Here is a 15,241-nt window from a genome sequence, read left to right on the forward strand (position 1 = left end):
GTGCCATTGTGGGTTGGAGCAGACTGGATGGCAACAGGTGAGAGAAAGGCCAGAGTTGAGGTTAGATGAGGCAGCTGAGGAGCAAGACACACATTCCCCTTCTAGAGAACGACCAACCCTGTTCTCTCGTGCTCTGATTTCTAGCTCCACTAGTGCTACTGTGGGGCTCCATGATTCTCTGTCCCCACAGAGTGCTTTTCTCTTTCTGCTGCCCCTGTAGCTGCCCACCTGAGACAACCACCAAACTTGGCACAACTTCCTGTTTCCACAGTCTCTCTCATGGAAGGACCGGAAGCTGCTGGAGTTGGCCAGAACCTGGAAAGTCAATAGGAACCACCACGCTAGGAGGCCATGTGACCAGCTCGAGAGGACTGAACACCCAATTCCTGTTTGGCAGGAAATGGACTGGGTTATTGGGGCTGGGTCCTTAGCTATTTTTGGCAGAGATGGGCAGTATGCAAAAGGACTTCCCCTTTTCTGCAGCATGGAGCCACTGAACGTGTGACCATCAACGCCGTTTCTCAGTCTGAGATCACCTTTCCCAGCCAAGTGGCCAGGCCCATCCTAGTTAGATTCTGTTTCTCAGCTCAAGGTATTAGACAAGCCCAGCCAGCCGGGGTGGACTGGCCCCACGATGGCTCCCAGTGCAGCCTGCTTGCTCTGGGCTGCACTCTTTTCTGCTGGCTGTCAATTCATCATCTCCTTGGATCAGATGTGCACTGAGGTGAGTCCAAACTCAGTCTTCACTGGGATCAAACAGCTTCCCAGGTTTGAGATGCAGCCCTCTGAGTCTGGGCATCCGAACAGTCCGCGTCTTTAAAGGGGAAGTGGGATGTGGAGAGGGATTTGTTGTTGTAAGAAGTGAACTCGGCCAGGATGACGGTCTGGTAGAATCTTGGTTGGAAGGAAAGAGAGTTTTCCTCTTCCTCAACAAAAACTCAAACTTGCTGCCATTGAGTTGATTCTACGTGTAGTATATAAACTCACTGCCTTGGGGTCTACGGGATCTGCAGTGGATCTCCGAGACGATCACTGTTTACAGGAATCGAAAAGACCCTTTCTCCCGAGGAGCTGCCAGTGGTCTCTAACTGCCCACCAGGCGGATAGCAGCTCACTGTGTCACCGCTGCACCACAGGGCGGGCTTCTATGAAGCATATGGTATGTAGTACATAGCTTATATAAAGGGAGCCCTACAGGTGTTGTGGTTACTTGTTAGACTGCTAACTGCAAGCTCAGTGGTTTGAAACCACTAGCCACTGCAGGAGAAAGGCAAACATTCTGCCCCATAGGGGTGACAGTCTCAGTAACCACAGGGGCAGTTCTACCCTCTCTCCAGGGTCACCATGCATCCGGATGGACTCTGGGGCATTGAGTTTGGCTTTTTTGTTAGATAGCATATATATATTTTAAAGTCCCACTGCGACTCAGGGTAGAACTGCCCCTGTGCGTTTCTGAGACTGTATCTCTTAACAGCAGCGGTTCTCAACCTGTGCGTCACGACCCCTTTGGAGGTCAAAGGACCCTTTCACAGGGATCGCCCAATTCCTAACAGTAGCAAAATGACAGTGATGAAGTAGCAAAGAAAATAATGTTATGGTTGGGGGTCACCGCCACATGAGGACTGTATGAAAGGGTCGCAGCATGAGGAAGGTTGAGAGCCACTGCTCTGCAGGAATAGAAAGCCTCTTCTTTCTCCTGAGGAGCTGACGGTGGTTTCAAACTGCTGACCCTGTGGTAAGCAGCCCCACTCATAGCCACTACACCAGCAGGGCTCCTCTTCTTCATCCCTCCACCGCCAAATAATATCATGTGGGTCAATGAGACCAGCAGGGTCCCCACACAAAGGGCTGCGGCCTCAAACCCACATGTGACCGTGCCTGGCATCTCTGCACACGGCCCCGACCTGAAATAGTCCTTTGGTTTCCTGACTCTCAGTGGGGGGTAGGGGGAGGAGGATTAGTCAAGGAAGGCCTGCGCCAGGTTTGGGAGCATTTAAAAGGTCACTCACAATAAGCCTGGCTTTCATTTGTCTCACTAGCCCACAAGAGTCATGTCTGAGAAAGGCGCCAAATTGCCCCATCTGCTTTGGACCATAACAATCTTTATCAACCTGTGGGAAATGCTTGGTGGAGGTCGGGAGAGCAAGAATGAGAAAAGGCCTCCTCCATCTCATGCCATCTTCTAAAATACTCCAGTCTTCCTCCCACCGTACCTGACCAAGGCAAGAGTCAGCGGCGCATGGGCCAGGCTCTGAGAAGGACTGTAGGTGGGAAGAACCCTCTGTCTCGACAGCTTGGCAGGTGACCTGACTGCCTTGCAGCTGAAAGAAGGGTCAGAGCCAGCACTACCTCCTTGCTACGGAGGCAGCCGCGTGCCCTGTGACACTGAGGTAGCTCCTGAGCATCTCGGTCAGGAAGGTCAGTGGAGAAAGCAAGATGAAGACCTGCCAGAGAAGAGAGCAAGAAACCAAGCCAGGGTTGGACTCATGCCTAGAAGCAACAATGAATCGCCTCCATGCAGTATCGGGACAGAAATGGGATGTGTTTAGACCTGGGGAAGACACCAGGCCCAGGGAAAATGAGGCTGGAAAGGCTGTCTCCTATCAGTCAAGTTGTGTGCTAACTTCACACAGACCCTTAGGCAGAGTAATGCGGGGCACAGAGGGAGGAGAGCATCCCCTTACTCCTCCGTGCAAATTATACTCAAAGCATCTCAGGGCAACATCTTCAGATGTGACCATATTACCGTCAAGCTGCAGCTCAGCTTCTTACAGGCTATTTTAAGTGTCTCCTTGTTGAGCCAGTTCAATTCCTAAATCTCTGCATCAGCGCAGAAAGCCCGTGCAATCCTTCCCAAGCCCCCATGGGAGTTGCCAGGAAGGGCCAGCATCCCTGGGAGCTGTTGGTACACGCATGGCAGTCCTGGCCTGGTCCAGGCCCTGAAGGTGCCTGGTTTGTTTGTTTTTGCAGACTTGTGGGCTTTGGTAAAAGGAAAGGAGAAAAGGCAGTGAAGGATCCCAGGTTTTTGGTTTGGTTTGGTTTTGCTGCCTGTTCTGGGACCTTCGGTGCTAACCAGGTCACAGGAGGAACCTGGTCACAGGACCTTCTGCTGCAGCAAGATATTTCCTTATTACACGAGTCAGATGAGACTGAAACCTTCCAACGCAACTTCCTACCTGCATCCAGGGCTCCAATTTTAAATGGCCTTCACAGTTGACATTGAATCTACATTTTCTTTTTGCCTCTTAGGATTCATGGCAGCAAGATCCTATGGTGTTTTATTGAGCCCTTATGATGTGAACAGTGGGGAGGGAGCAAAGTTGAATGAGACTGGGCCTGGATTCTAAGGAACATCTCCAAACCCAACCCACTGCTGCGCGGTCAATTCTGACTCCTGTGACCCCTTTGGGTTCCTGAAACTTTAAATGCTTCCAGGTGGAAGACAGACTCATCTTTCTCCCATGGAGCGGCTGATGGGTTGAAACCGATGACCTTGTGGTTAGCAGCTCAGGGCTCCTGGGCTGCAAGCAAGTGAGAAGACACTAGGGGTGGAAGGGAACCTTGTGCCTGTACATGTCTGGTCTTTTTCAAGCACAATTCACATCAGCTCCGCAATGCATCCAGCATTTCCTCTTATCCTGTCATATGCACTTTTGCTTTCCTTTCCTCTGCTGCTCTTCCCCTCTGGGTGAGACGTAACTATCCACATGCTTAGCAGGAGTTCGTAGGAGCAACAGTAGCCTAGCAGGTCTTATCCTGGAAGCAAAGCGTTGTTGTTTTTGTGCTTTGGTTTCACTTTATTTTGAATTCATGATTTTTGAAAATTGGAATAAGACATATACACAGAAGCATTCACAAATCTTAAGTGTTCCGTCCAATTCACTCTCACCGAATGCATACCTCTGTCCAGCCAGAACACATAAATCGAAGGCAGGCAATTCCTCCACCCTAAGGCGTACCCTACTCTAACTTCTACCAGCATCCATTGGCTTTGCCAGCTGTTGGGCTTTATACTCATGGAAACATGTGGTGGGTAGTGTTTTATGTCTGGCTGCTTTCAATCAAGATTAAATTTGTGTGATTTCTCTGTGAAGTATTGTGCAGCAATTATGTGTTCATTTTTAGGGCAGAATGGAATCATACTGTGCTGTGTTTATGCATCCATTCATAAACAGATATTTGCATTATTTCTGAGTTGGGGGCTGTTACGAATGCTGCAAAGAGCCCCGGTGGTGTAGCAGGCTACACTCTGAGCTGCCTAACCACAAGGTCAATGGTTCAAACCCACCAGCTGCTCTGTAGAAGTAAAATGAAGCTGTCTGCTCCCATCATGACTTAAAGTCTTAGAAAATCAATAGGGCAGTTCTACTCTGCCCCGTAGGGTCACTATGAGATGAAATCCACCCAATGGCAAAGAGTGTGGTTTGGGGCTTGAAGAAATGATGGGACTTGACACACTTATTGAGGTCTTTGATGAACAAACGTATACATCTTTATTACCTGTGTAAGTAGGAATAGATTTATTTTTTATTTTGTTTTTGGGTATACATACATTTAACTTTAGCGGACATAATCAAGTAGCTTTCCAAAGCATTGGTACCAATTTACACTCATCAGCAATAAACAAGTGAGTGTGCGTGTTCTGGCTCTGACTACCCTATGGGTTCACTGGTATGTGTTATTGCTTGTTTCTAAAGTATGAGCCTTCCCCTGGGCGGGGCATGGCATTTTACTAGGGCCTAATTTTTTTCCCTTCTCATAAGTAATTAAATTTTAGGCTTGTATTAGCCATTTGTTCTGTGGTGTGTGTGTGTGTGTGTGTGTGTGTGTGTGTGTGTGTTTACTCAAGCCTTGGGTGCACTGTTTCATAAATTATTTTTAAATTGACATGTAGGAATTCCTTGTGAATTGTGGCTAGAATACTGTGTCAAATTGCAAATATTTCCTCCCATCTATGGTCTGTCTTTTCACAATCCTGATGGTACTTTGTGGAGAACAAAAGCTCTTAATTTTAACTTAGCCCAATTTATCATTTTCCCTTATTGTTAGTGCATTTTTGTCATATTTGAAAAATGTTTGCCTACCCCAAGATCATGTAGATACTATCCTTTGTTTTCCTCTAGGTACTTTACTATTTTCTACTTATTTTTATGTGTAGGTCTACAAACTGATATATTAAGTATCAGGAATTATTTTCTTCATAGGAAGTGAGGCATAGGAATCAAGATGAAATTTTTTAAGGTGAATTTTAAATAATACTTTTAATTCAACAATTTCAAGCCTAGAGACACATTTCAAGAATATTAAAATAAATGCCGATAAACATTCAACACAAATTCTTCCCTTTTTAAATGCCCTATTTTGCTTTCTTTTCTCACTCACTCTTTCTGTGTCTGCAGATGTGTGTGCAGGTGTGTGTGCATGCATACATAAATATGGTGTGTGTCTCATTCATAATGAAATTCTACTCATGAGCGTATCTTTTGAGATGACAAAGTCCTTTGCAGAAAGGCCTCTGGTGGCCACAATTCAGTGTCCTACATCGGGTTCTTATGGCATTGAGAGTCTGACATGTTGCTCACCTTGAGCTTATCTTACCCATTCTGCTCCCTCAAAACACAAAATCAGTCCTATTAAATAGGGTGTGGGGAACCTCATAGAGCTCTTTTATGAAAGTAACTCCAAGTACAGGGTCAGCCAACCTATGCCTTAGATATGTGGATACAGAGTTTCCAATAACTTTAGAGGAAGATGTGGGCTGACCCAGTTAAACAGCAGCTCCCATTGTTGAGTGTGTGCTTGACACCCATTAACTCACCCCCACCCCCAAGCAGGTGTTACTACGCGCCTTTTACAGTTGGGGGAAGGGGAGCTCAGAGAACACAGGTAGGTGTGGTTGAGAGCTGGGATTTGAACTCACCCAAGCAGACTGACTAAGGACAAACAGAGAATGCACTGCATATAATGGAAATTCTCTGTCCCTGGAGCATGCCTGGTGGACAGCAAGGCTAGTAGGCTGTGGCTGCTTGCGAGTGGTTTGCTTCGTTTCCAGAGAGTAATTGTAACTGAGAGGGACATTGGTGGTTCCGTGGTAGAATTCTTGCCTTCCATGTGGGAAAACCAAAAGGAAGCCCATTGCCATGGAATCAATTCCAGCTGATGGTGGTCCTGTGTAGGGTGCCGTCAATGTTCATAGAAGCTGCCACAGTCAAGAGATCAAACAGAAAAGAGAGAGTGAGAGAGAGGTCAAATGATGCATTGCATTGGGTCCATGTGCTGCACCAGACCGCTCTAAAGTGTTGAGAATCCAGGATGTTACTGTAAGAACTAAGGTGAGCCTGACCCAAGCCATGGTACTTTCAATCACTTCATATGTGTATGAAAGTTGGCCGTTTACTAAGGAAGGCTGAAGATGAGTCCATACATTGGAAGTATGGCGCCGGCAAGAATACTAGTACCAAGGACTGCCAAATGGAGAAACCAATCTGTCTCAGAAGAAGTGGGGCCACAGTGCTCCTTAGAACTCGGCATGACAAGACTCTATCTCATGTCACCAAGAGACGCTCGTCTGGAAAAGACCATCCTGCTGGTAAAGGGCAGTGAGAAAGAGGGAGCCCCCCAACAAAGTGGTTTGGCACCGTGGCTGCAAACAAACCTACAGTTTCAAACACAGCAACAACTGTGAGGCTGGCCCAGGACAGGCCGTACCTCATTCTGTTGTATATGGTTCGTGATGAGTCAGAAGAGAGCCAACAGCACCTAGCCACCACAACAGGCAGGCCTTCTGGGACTGCAGAGCTGTACGGGGCCAGACAGCCTCATCTTTCTTCCTCGGGATGCTGGTGGGTTTGAACCATCAATCTTATGCTTGGCAGCCCAGTGCCTAAACCACGGCACCATCAAGACTCCTTTCATGTGGGAAAGCTGGCCTGATTCTCAGCCAATGCACCACGTGGGCAGCCATGAGCCATTCGTCAGTGGAGGCCAGGGCTCATGGGGAGGACACGGTTTGATTTGGCTACTCATGAGGTCCATCCAACCCACCTAATGACAACAGCAATTCTTACTCTGAGGTTCAGGCTCAGCCACCTTGCTGTCTCTGAGAAAGAGAACTTTGGGTCTCCATATCCCAGCGCCCTCAGGGCCAGTGGAGCTGCCTGCACCAGATGCAGATAGGACATCTGAAAAGGTAGGAATCAGCACTTGAGTGAAACTCCGAGAATTCTAAATTAGAAAATGATTTCAACACTCGCGAGGAGAGAAAATACAGTGGGATGGCGTGGAGTTAGAGATGCGACAGAACACAGCAAAAATAAGATCCTGATTGAAAAAATGCAAATGAATACCTGGAGGGGAATGGGATTGCCAGTACAGATGTAGTCCGAGGAGCATGGCGGGAAGGGGAGGCACACCGGTCGGCCCAGGTCTCCATGTGTGTGTGTGTGTGGGGGGGGGATCCTCAGCACAGCCCCCTCCCCCCAACTTGGAATAGAAATGGGACTGGGGCAGTTGCCATGAATCCCTTGCGGCCTTGCCACAAGTCTGCCAGCTGTGAGAGTTCACACCAAGAAGGGCCCTGCTTGCTGGGAGCTAGTTGGCACAGAGACTGTCCCAAAGACCTCTCAGTGGGCACCAGAAAGCACAGGATGCATTGATCAGAAGTGGTCACGTGAGACCCTGTGGTTTCCACATGCGCTGCAATAGCTAGGGTGGGGTCTGCCTGGAAAAGCAGAAGCCTGCAGTCCTGCAGCAGGCCTTGAACTCGGCACTATAGTGAGGGCTGGGCTCTCCTGTCGCTCCTGGTATCCAGTGTTAGCATCCTGCCTCTCATTCCCTGTCCCATTGTCACTCTGCTACCCCAGACCCCTGGGCTCTGCTATCAAAACTTGCTCCCACAAAGTTTTGATACGAACCATGATGGCAAAAAAAAAAAAAAAGACACACTGTTGTCATGGGGGAGATCAACCAAACCACTGTAGTAATAATTAAAGCCTTTATTAAAGATTGAGAGTAGGCTCTCAATTCTGATGGAGAGTAGGCTAGCTCCTGGAAACCCCTCCATCCAGAACAAAGAAATTCCAGAATTGATAGAGTTCAAACTAGGAAGCTGGCTCAAAGGGAGGGCTATTCTAGGGGCTACATCCTTATCAGGTTGGCAGGGTAACAGGTTTGGGGAGATCTGCACAGCTGCAGGTACTAATTCAAGGTCTTACAAGATAGTGTCTGTTTCTTGCTGATTGGGCAGGTAGGGTTTGGAGAAGTCTCGGGAAAGTCAAGGTCTTATTTGGAGGAAAAGGGGGGAGGGCCTAAGTGCTAGCAGGGTTCCAGGGCGTTTGAAACAAAATGGAGTTTCTCATGTTAAGCTAGATATGACTAGAGCAACCTCTCTGACACAGCACTGATACCAAAACTGTAAGCATGAAATCCGATCATGAAAAAACTGACAAACCCAACATGAAGCCCATGCTCAAAAAATTACCAAGTTCACTGCCATCGAGTCAATGCTGACTCATAGCAACCCCACCCACACCTCATTAATAGTGTTATCCATCAGTTCTCTGCTCTTCACTGGGTCAAATTGGGGGAATTTCACTATGTGCCTTTCCATATTCTAGGGGCGCGCTCTCTGGCCCAGGCTCAGGGACATTCCTCCTCCCACCTCACCTTTCTCAGTCACATGCCTGCAGTGGGGTGCAATGTGAGGCGATGCGTAGTGAAGCTCACCCAAGGCTGAGGCTCAGGATCATTTGGGGTTCCCAGGGGCTGATATTATATTCAAGAGAAGGGTGGTGAATTGCCAGGGCAGCCTGTGCTGCAGGGTCAGAATAGAACAAGACCAAGGCCCTCTTTTTCCCCAAGTGGATGGGTCTTCTGCGTTGCCGACAGAGATGAGGAAAGAAAAACGTCTCTTCAACGTGACTGGGCACCTCAGCAGCGGCTGGAGCGGCAGCTGGGTATGCATATTCCGGGTGGGTCGTCCATATTCATAGGCACCAAGGAAGTGCTGGGCAGCATGTGTTGTTTTGTTGCGTGGTTTTTATTTTTTTATTTCCTTCCAGCCGTCAGCTAAATCTAAGTTTTAAATGCAAAGTGTACTTTTCAAGGACATTACATAGATTTGTGGCGGCGCCTGGAGGACTCAGGGCCTATAAAATGAAGAATGAATTACAGGGGAATATAAATATGGCATTTCCATTAGTGACAGTTATAGTATTGCCACAAATAGATGGAAAGGGGAGATTTCCTGTAGATGAGCATGCCCCAGCAAAGGGGCACCACTAAGCAGACATTGGAACGAGTCAAGAAAAAGCCATTAAGATTGGGACATCCAGAAAGCTCGTCAGAGCACAGGAGGATGTGTGCAGTCTCCTGTTTGCAGCAAAGCCTGTTTGCCCCATAGGGCAAAGTGACTGACCTCACTTGGTGTCAGATGCTTTCTGAGAGCCTGGCAGCCTCCGTGTGACCACTGGAGACACTCTGGGTGGTCAGGGAAGGACAGGGCTGGACAGGATGGATAAACTTACCTGGAGTCCACTCAGGACTCTTCAACAGCAGACGAGGAAAACATCACGTGAAGGGAAGGGAAGCGGAGAGGAAGGAGAACTGAAGGGAATGCAGGAAAAGGAGAATGAAAACCAAAGGGGGAGAGATTTTATCAATTTTCATTCCCTGCATCCAAAACGTTAAGTCAAAGTAAAGAAAATATGCCAGAAAAGTGCTTAAAACTCCCAGCAGCACACATGGGAATATACATTTTAAAATAAGCAAACTTGAATCAAATGATGTAAGCTAGTTTTATTTAATCTAGTTGATACTCTATACCACACACTACACCAACTAAGCAAACTATTATTCAACACCGGGAACACTTTCTTAATAGGATGGTTCCCTCAGTAGCTCCTTGCCCCACATTGAAATCACCAGTGATTACTTCAAACATAACTGTGCACGCACTGATATTCAAGGGGTATAGAATAGAGAGCGTTTACGAAGACAGTGGGGCTGCACCCTGTTTGAGAGTTGGCATGCTGCCCATCTGCCAGTTAAGAAACACCTGGGACAAGTGCTATATATGTAGAAGAAAATGGATCTGGTTTTGTTTCGTGCTGATGAGTGAGGGTTCGGTTTGTATGCTCAGAGAGTAAAAACTGGATTCCTCCATTGTAAAGGTCTATGATCGTTGGGCCTCAGTTTTATCAACCACGGTTGAGGACTGCCTGAATCAGCTATTTCGTGACCATCTACTACTTCTAATTCCTCTTCTGTATTTATTCACTAGAAATATTCTGTTTAGAAGAACTTTCCTTCTTTCTCTGCAACTATTTGTTTAGCCTGGAAAAAATTCTCACCCGAGAGGCAAAGATAAATGCTTAATTCTTCCCCTTCAACCCTCATTTTCAGTGTAATGATCCGACCGTAGCAACTTCTAAAGATTGTCAATGAGTTCTGCTTGTGTTTCTCTTGCCTGCCTGTGTGCATGTGTTTGTACATTGTGGCGAACAATGGATTTTTCTATGTTCAGAGTATTTGTACACTTTCAAGACGGAATTATTTTCAGTTTGGATATTTTGATGAAACCATGTGTTTTCAGTAATAGAAGGCATTCTAAATGAAATGGTGGGAAAATTTTTGAGGTCATATTGTTCTGATACAACTAATAGAACATATATATACCTCATGAGCGGTGTCTTGGTTCTGGGGATGGAGGAATAAGGCCCATTTCTTCAGATGCATGCAGTCATATGGGCCCCCCAGCCGACAGCACACAGTAAAATGAGGTTGATAGAACTTCTCACGAAATCCCAGAGGAAGGAAATGTAGATGAGCTACAAAATCATTCATTGTTGTGCTTAATACTTAAACCATCTTATCTTTGACCAGAGGGAATGCCTTACAGTGATTTCCTGAGTCCTTTTGAGATTACAACATTGTTCCTCCATATATCATTCTAACAGATTTTACAAGTGTAAGTCAAAAAGTGCCGCTACAGGATCATTGAAACCTTTTATTGAGCAAAACCATCAAAATGTGAAGCTCTAGTTCAGGCATCCTCAAACTACGGCCCGCGGGCCACATGCGGCCCGCACAGAGGACATTTATCCGGCCCGCCGGGTGCTTTTGCCCATTTGTCTTTTTATTTCAAAATAAGATGTGTACAGTGTGCATAGGAATTTGTTCATTGTTTTTTAAACTATAGTCCGGCCCTCCAACGGGTCTGAGGGACAGTGAACTGGTCCCCAGTTTAAAAAGTTTGAAGACCCCTGTGTCTAGTTGCTCAATGTATCCTTCTTAAGGCTTGTACATGGCTGAATGGGGATGTTTCCATCTTGCTAACTCTTCCCCAAAGAACACTAGGCTTTTCGATATACACCATGTCAAAGTGACATTTCTTAGTGTCCTCAAGTGACCCGGGTTGTGCTCCTTTTAAATGCTCTTTGAGTTCGGGGGAACAAGAAGAAACCCGAATGGGGCAAAATCAGGGCTGTGGGTGGATGGCAGAAGGTTTTCCCAATGACACCATGGTCATAAAACAGCCCTTGCTACCTTGGGAGAATGAGCAGGTCTATTGTGCTGACGGCAGGGGGTGGGGGGTGGGGGGAGGAAGCCCCAGGCACAACTCTCCCGGCCTTTTCCTCGCCAGTGTGATTTTCCGTTTTCTTACAACTTCTTCATCACAAACTCCAGGATCCTTCTATGTCCTTCCAGAAAGCCTGTCAGGTTGACCTCTTTAGGATACTGAAAAACAGTCACTGCACCTTCTGACTTGACCTGTCTGCCTTGAATTGAATGGGCACCAAAGATGCCCTTAGAAGCCACGTTCTTAATAGGACTTTCCAAACGAACGCAGCCTGGCAGGGTTAAAATGAGCGCAATACTGGGAGAGCTTGTCTCGACCATCACTGACTGCAGAGACATGTTTCAACATGCTTTGTTTAGAGCAAGTCCGTGCACGTAGGAGGTGGAGCCAAGTAGCTGTATTTTTCACTTACCCCGTAGATATTTCCTCCCCTGGGTTGGGAAGCACACAGGTATGTGTGCTGTATCTGCTGCCTGCGGTTGTTGGCAGGTGCCCTTGCATTGGTTCCGACTCATAGGGACCCTAAAACTGCTTCTGAGGATGCCGAGACTGGCACTCCGTACAGGAGTAGAAAGCCCTGTCTCCCACGGAGAGGCCGGCGGTTTCAAGCCGTAGACTATCAACGATACACAAGGCAGGAAAGAGCGGAAAGACCAAAGTAAATGTCAGCAGAGACTCTGAAGCTTGCTCTTAGTTGGAGAGTAGATAAGGCACATGGAAGAAATGATGAAGTCAATGAGAGTAACAGAAATTTTCAAAAGGCACCTTGAAAAGACAAAGTCAACTATTATAATGAAATGGGAAAAGTCCTAGAGTTAGAAAAACCGAAGAGAAGAGTATGCTCAGCATATCTTGAACTAAAGAAAAATTTAAGCCTCAAGTTGCAATATTAAAAGATTCCACGGGCAAAATATTGGATAATGCTCACCATCCAAAGAAGATGGAAAGAATACACAGAGTCACTCTACCAAAAAGGGTTGGTCGACGTTCCGCCATTTCAGGGAGCATAGCATATGAACAAGAACCCAAAGTACCGAAAGACGTTCAAACTGCACAGAAAGCATTAGTTAAAGACAGGGCGGCAAGTGATTGGAGTGAAATGCCTCAACAAGCGGATGAAACACTAGGAGCACTTACTTGTCTATGACAATAGCTACTGGGCCAGCGGACTGGAAAACATCCAGATTTGACCCCATTCCAAAGAAAGAATTCTCAACTTATAGAACGATATCATTGATATCACATGCAAGTAAAATTTTTCTGAAGACCATTGACTGTGTGGATTATTACAAACTATGGATAATCTTGAGAAGGAGAGGGATTCCAGGACACTTCCTTCTGCTCGTGTAGAACCTGCCCATGGAGCACGAAGCAGTTGTGCAAAGAGAAAAAACAGAGTACGTCATGGCTTAAAATCGGGAAAGGTGTGTGACAGGGTTGTATCCACTCACCATCCCTGTGCAATCTGTATGCTGAGCAATCATCAGAGAAGCTGGGTTGTGTGAAGAAGAATGGGGCATCAGGATCGAAGGAAAGCTGATTAGCAACTTGTGATATGCAGATGACACACTTTGCTTGCTCAAAGTGAGGAGGACTTGAAGCACTTGCTGATGAAAATCAAGGAGTGAACTTTCAGTATGCATTACAACTCAATGTAAAGAAGACCAAAATCTCACAACTGGACCAATAGGTAACAGCATGATAAGTGAAGCAAAAGTTGAAGTTGTCAAGAATTTTAATTTGAGGGAGGAGTCAAGATGGTGCCCAGAATTGGGAGTGCGCATACAGACCCCACCACTGCGCACCGAACCAGGAGGGCAACGTAACCACGTGGAGGATTGCATGAAAAGATTGGGCTACCAAAGCCAATCTGCCCCCCCCACCAAGTATGTGCCACAGAGAACAACACTACATCTTCAGGTGGGGAAAGGAGCCATCTTAACCACGCCCACATGGAAGCAAACTAAGAAGGAAAAAGAAAAAGGGACAGTCCGCCTAGACCCCGTATTGGCACACCAAGCCCAGAGGACCATGTCCCTGCATGGAACTGCTAAGGCACAGAGAGGACTGTAGGACCGACAAACACTCAAGACATGTTGTCCCCTAACTGGAGCTTTCTGTGACAGAAGACAATAATGGGGACACACGTGGGGAGATAATGTGGCCTGGATCCCCCGCAGTGGGACAAACCAAGAAGGGAGCATAGCAGATCAGCAATTGGAACAAAGCCAATCCACATAACCCCTAAAGAGCCCCCCAAATAGACTTCATGACAGACTAAAGGTGAAGCCCCTGAAACTCCCCCAGGACCAAGGGGGAGAGATTCATAAAGGCCAGTAGACACACCTGGAACTATTTATGGTTTGTTTGTTTGTTTGTTTCTCTCCTTCAACCCTTTGTTTTCTTATTTTTTGCTGGTTTGCCTACTTATATAAGATACAACAGGGCCAACGACCCCCGAGGGTCTTTGGGGGAGAAGGTGGCGACGGGGGTGGGGTGGGGGGTGGTGGTGGAGGGTGTGGTGAGCAAACAACGCCATAGACAGGGGAACAACTAGGGAATTAAAACCAGCACCTAGGAGGTTGTAGAGATCCTGTGGGTATTAGAGCAACAGCAATCTAGCTGAGAGGAAGTACTAAGAGGTGGAAGAAGAGGGTACGTGATGGTGGGGCAGGAGGAGGCAAAAGGAAACAGAGGAAAGCTCTAGGAAGCAAAGCTATAGATAGAGGTGTTAACAGAGGTGTGTACTTATGTAAATACATTAATCTCTAAAAATAGAGGTATTGGCCTATGTACATATATTTATAAGGCAATACACTGAGGCTGCGGAGGGGCCTTGGGCCTCAGCTCATAGCCTCCCTCAATACAAGAACACTTTGTGCTAACAAAATGGCATTTTATGATGCTCACCTCCCACTCCTGGCACAACCACTGAAGACAAAATGGGTACATCAGCAAATGTGGTGAAGATAGCGGATGGTGCCGGCTATTAAAAGATATAGCATCTGGGGTCTTAAAAGACTTGAAGTTAAACAAGTGGCCATCCAACAGTGAAACAAGCCCACCTGGAAGCACACCAGCCGGTGTGATCATGAGGTGTCATCGGGACCAGGTAACAGGCATAAGAACATTCATAACAAACAACAAGTAATTAAACAAAAACACACTAGTGAGAATGAGGGGGGTCAAAGCGGAGACCCAAAGCCCATCTGTAGACAATTGAACATCCCCCCCTCAGAGGGGTTGCAGGGAAGGGATCGGTCAATCAGGTTGTAGTAGATCACCAATGGATTACACAATACACCTCTGATTCCTTGAGGCTTCCTCACTCCCCACTATCATGACCCCAGTGCTGCTTCCCACTCTGGACTGGACTGGAACATGCCCATAGTTATAGGCAGAGATAAAGCTCATGACACATGGAACCCAGGAGCAGGAATGGGAATAGCAATACCAAAAGGGTAGGGGGGAGGTGGGAAAAGGAGGGAAGGAAGGGGGACCGATCACAATGAATGGCACATAATCACACACACACCCCTGCAGGGGGAAGAACAACAGAAACCAGAGGGGAAGGGAGACAGCAGTTGGTGTGAGATTTGAAAACAATTAACAATCTACAATCTATCAAGGGGCCATGAGTGTTGGGGGTGGGGGCAGGAGGGG

General features: G+C 47.0%; 1 protein-coding gene across 1 annotated transcript in view; it reads left to right on the forward strand.

The window, feature by feature from the left end:
• Window positions 1-484: 484 nt before the first annotated feature.
• CD180 (CD180 molecule) overlaps window positions 485-15,241 on the forward strand; it is a 24,995-nt gene continuing 10,238 nt past the window's right edge. The window contains exons 1-2 of the mRNA XM_004703694.4: window positions 485-499; window positions 587-724. Coding sequence (XP_004703751.4) covers window positions 485-499; window positions 587-724 — 153 coding nt within the window. The remainder of the gene's footprint in view (window positions 500-586; window positions 725-15,241) is intronic.

Source organism: Echinops telfairi, unplaced genomic scaffold (assembly GCF_000313985.2).
Source record: "Echinops telfairi isolate 266 unplaced genomic scaffold, ASM31398v2 ScPeMD7_7469;HRSCAF=8507_1, whole genome shotgun sequence".
Lineage (NCBI taxonomy): Eukaryota > Metazoa > Chordata > Mammalia > Afrosoricida > Tenrecidae > Echinops > Echinops telfairi.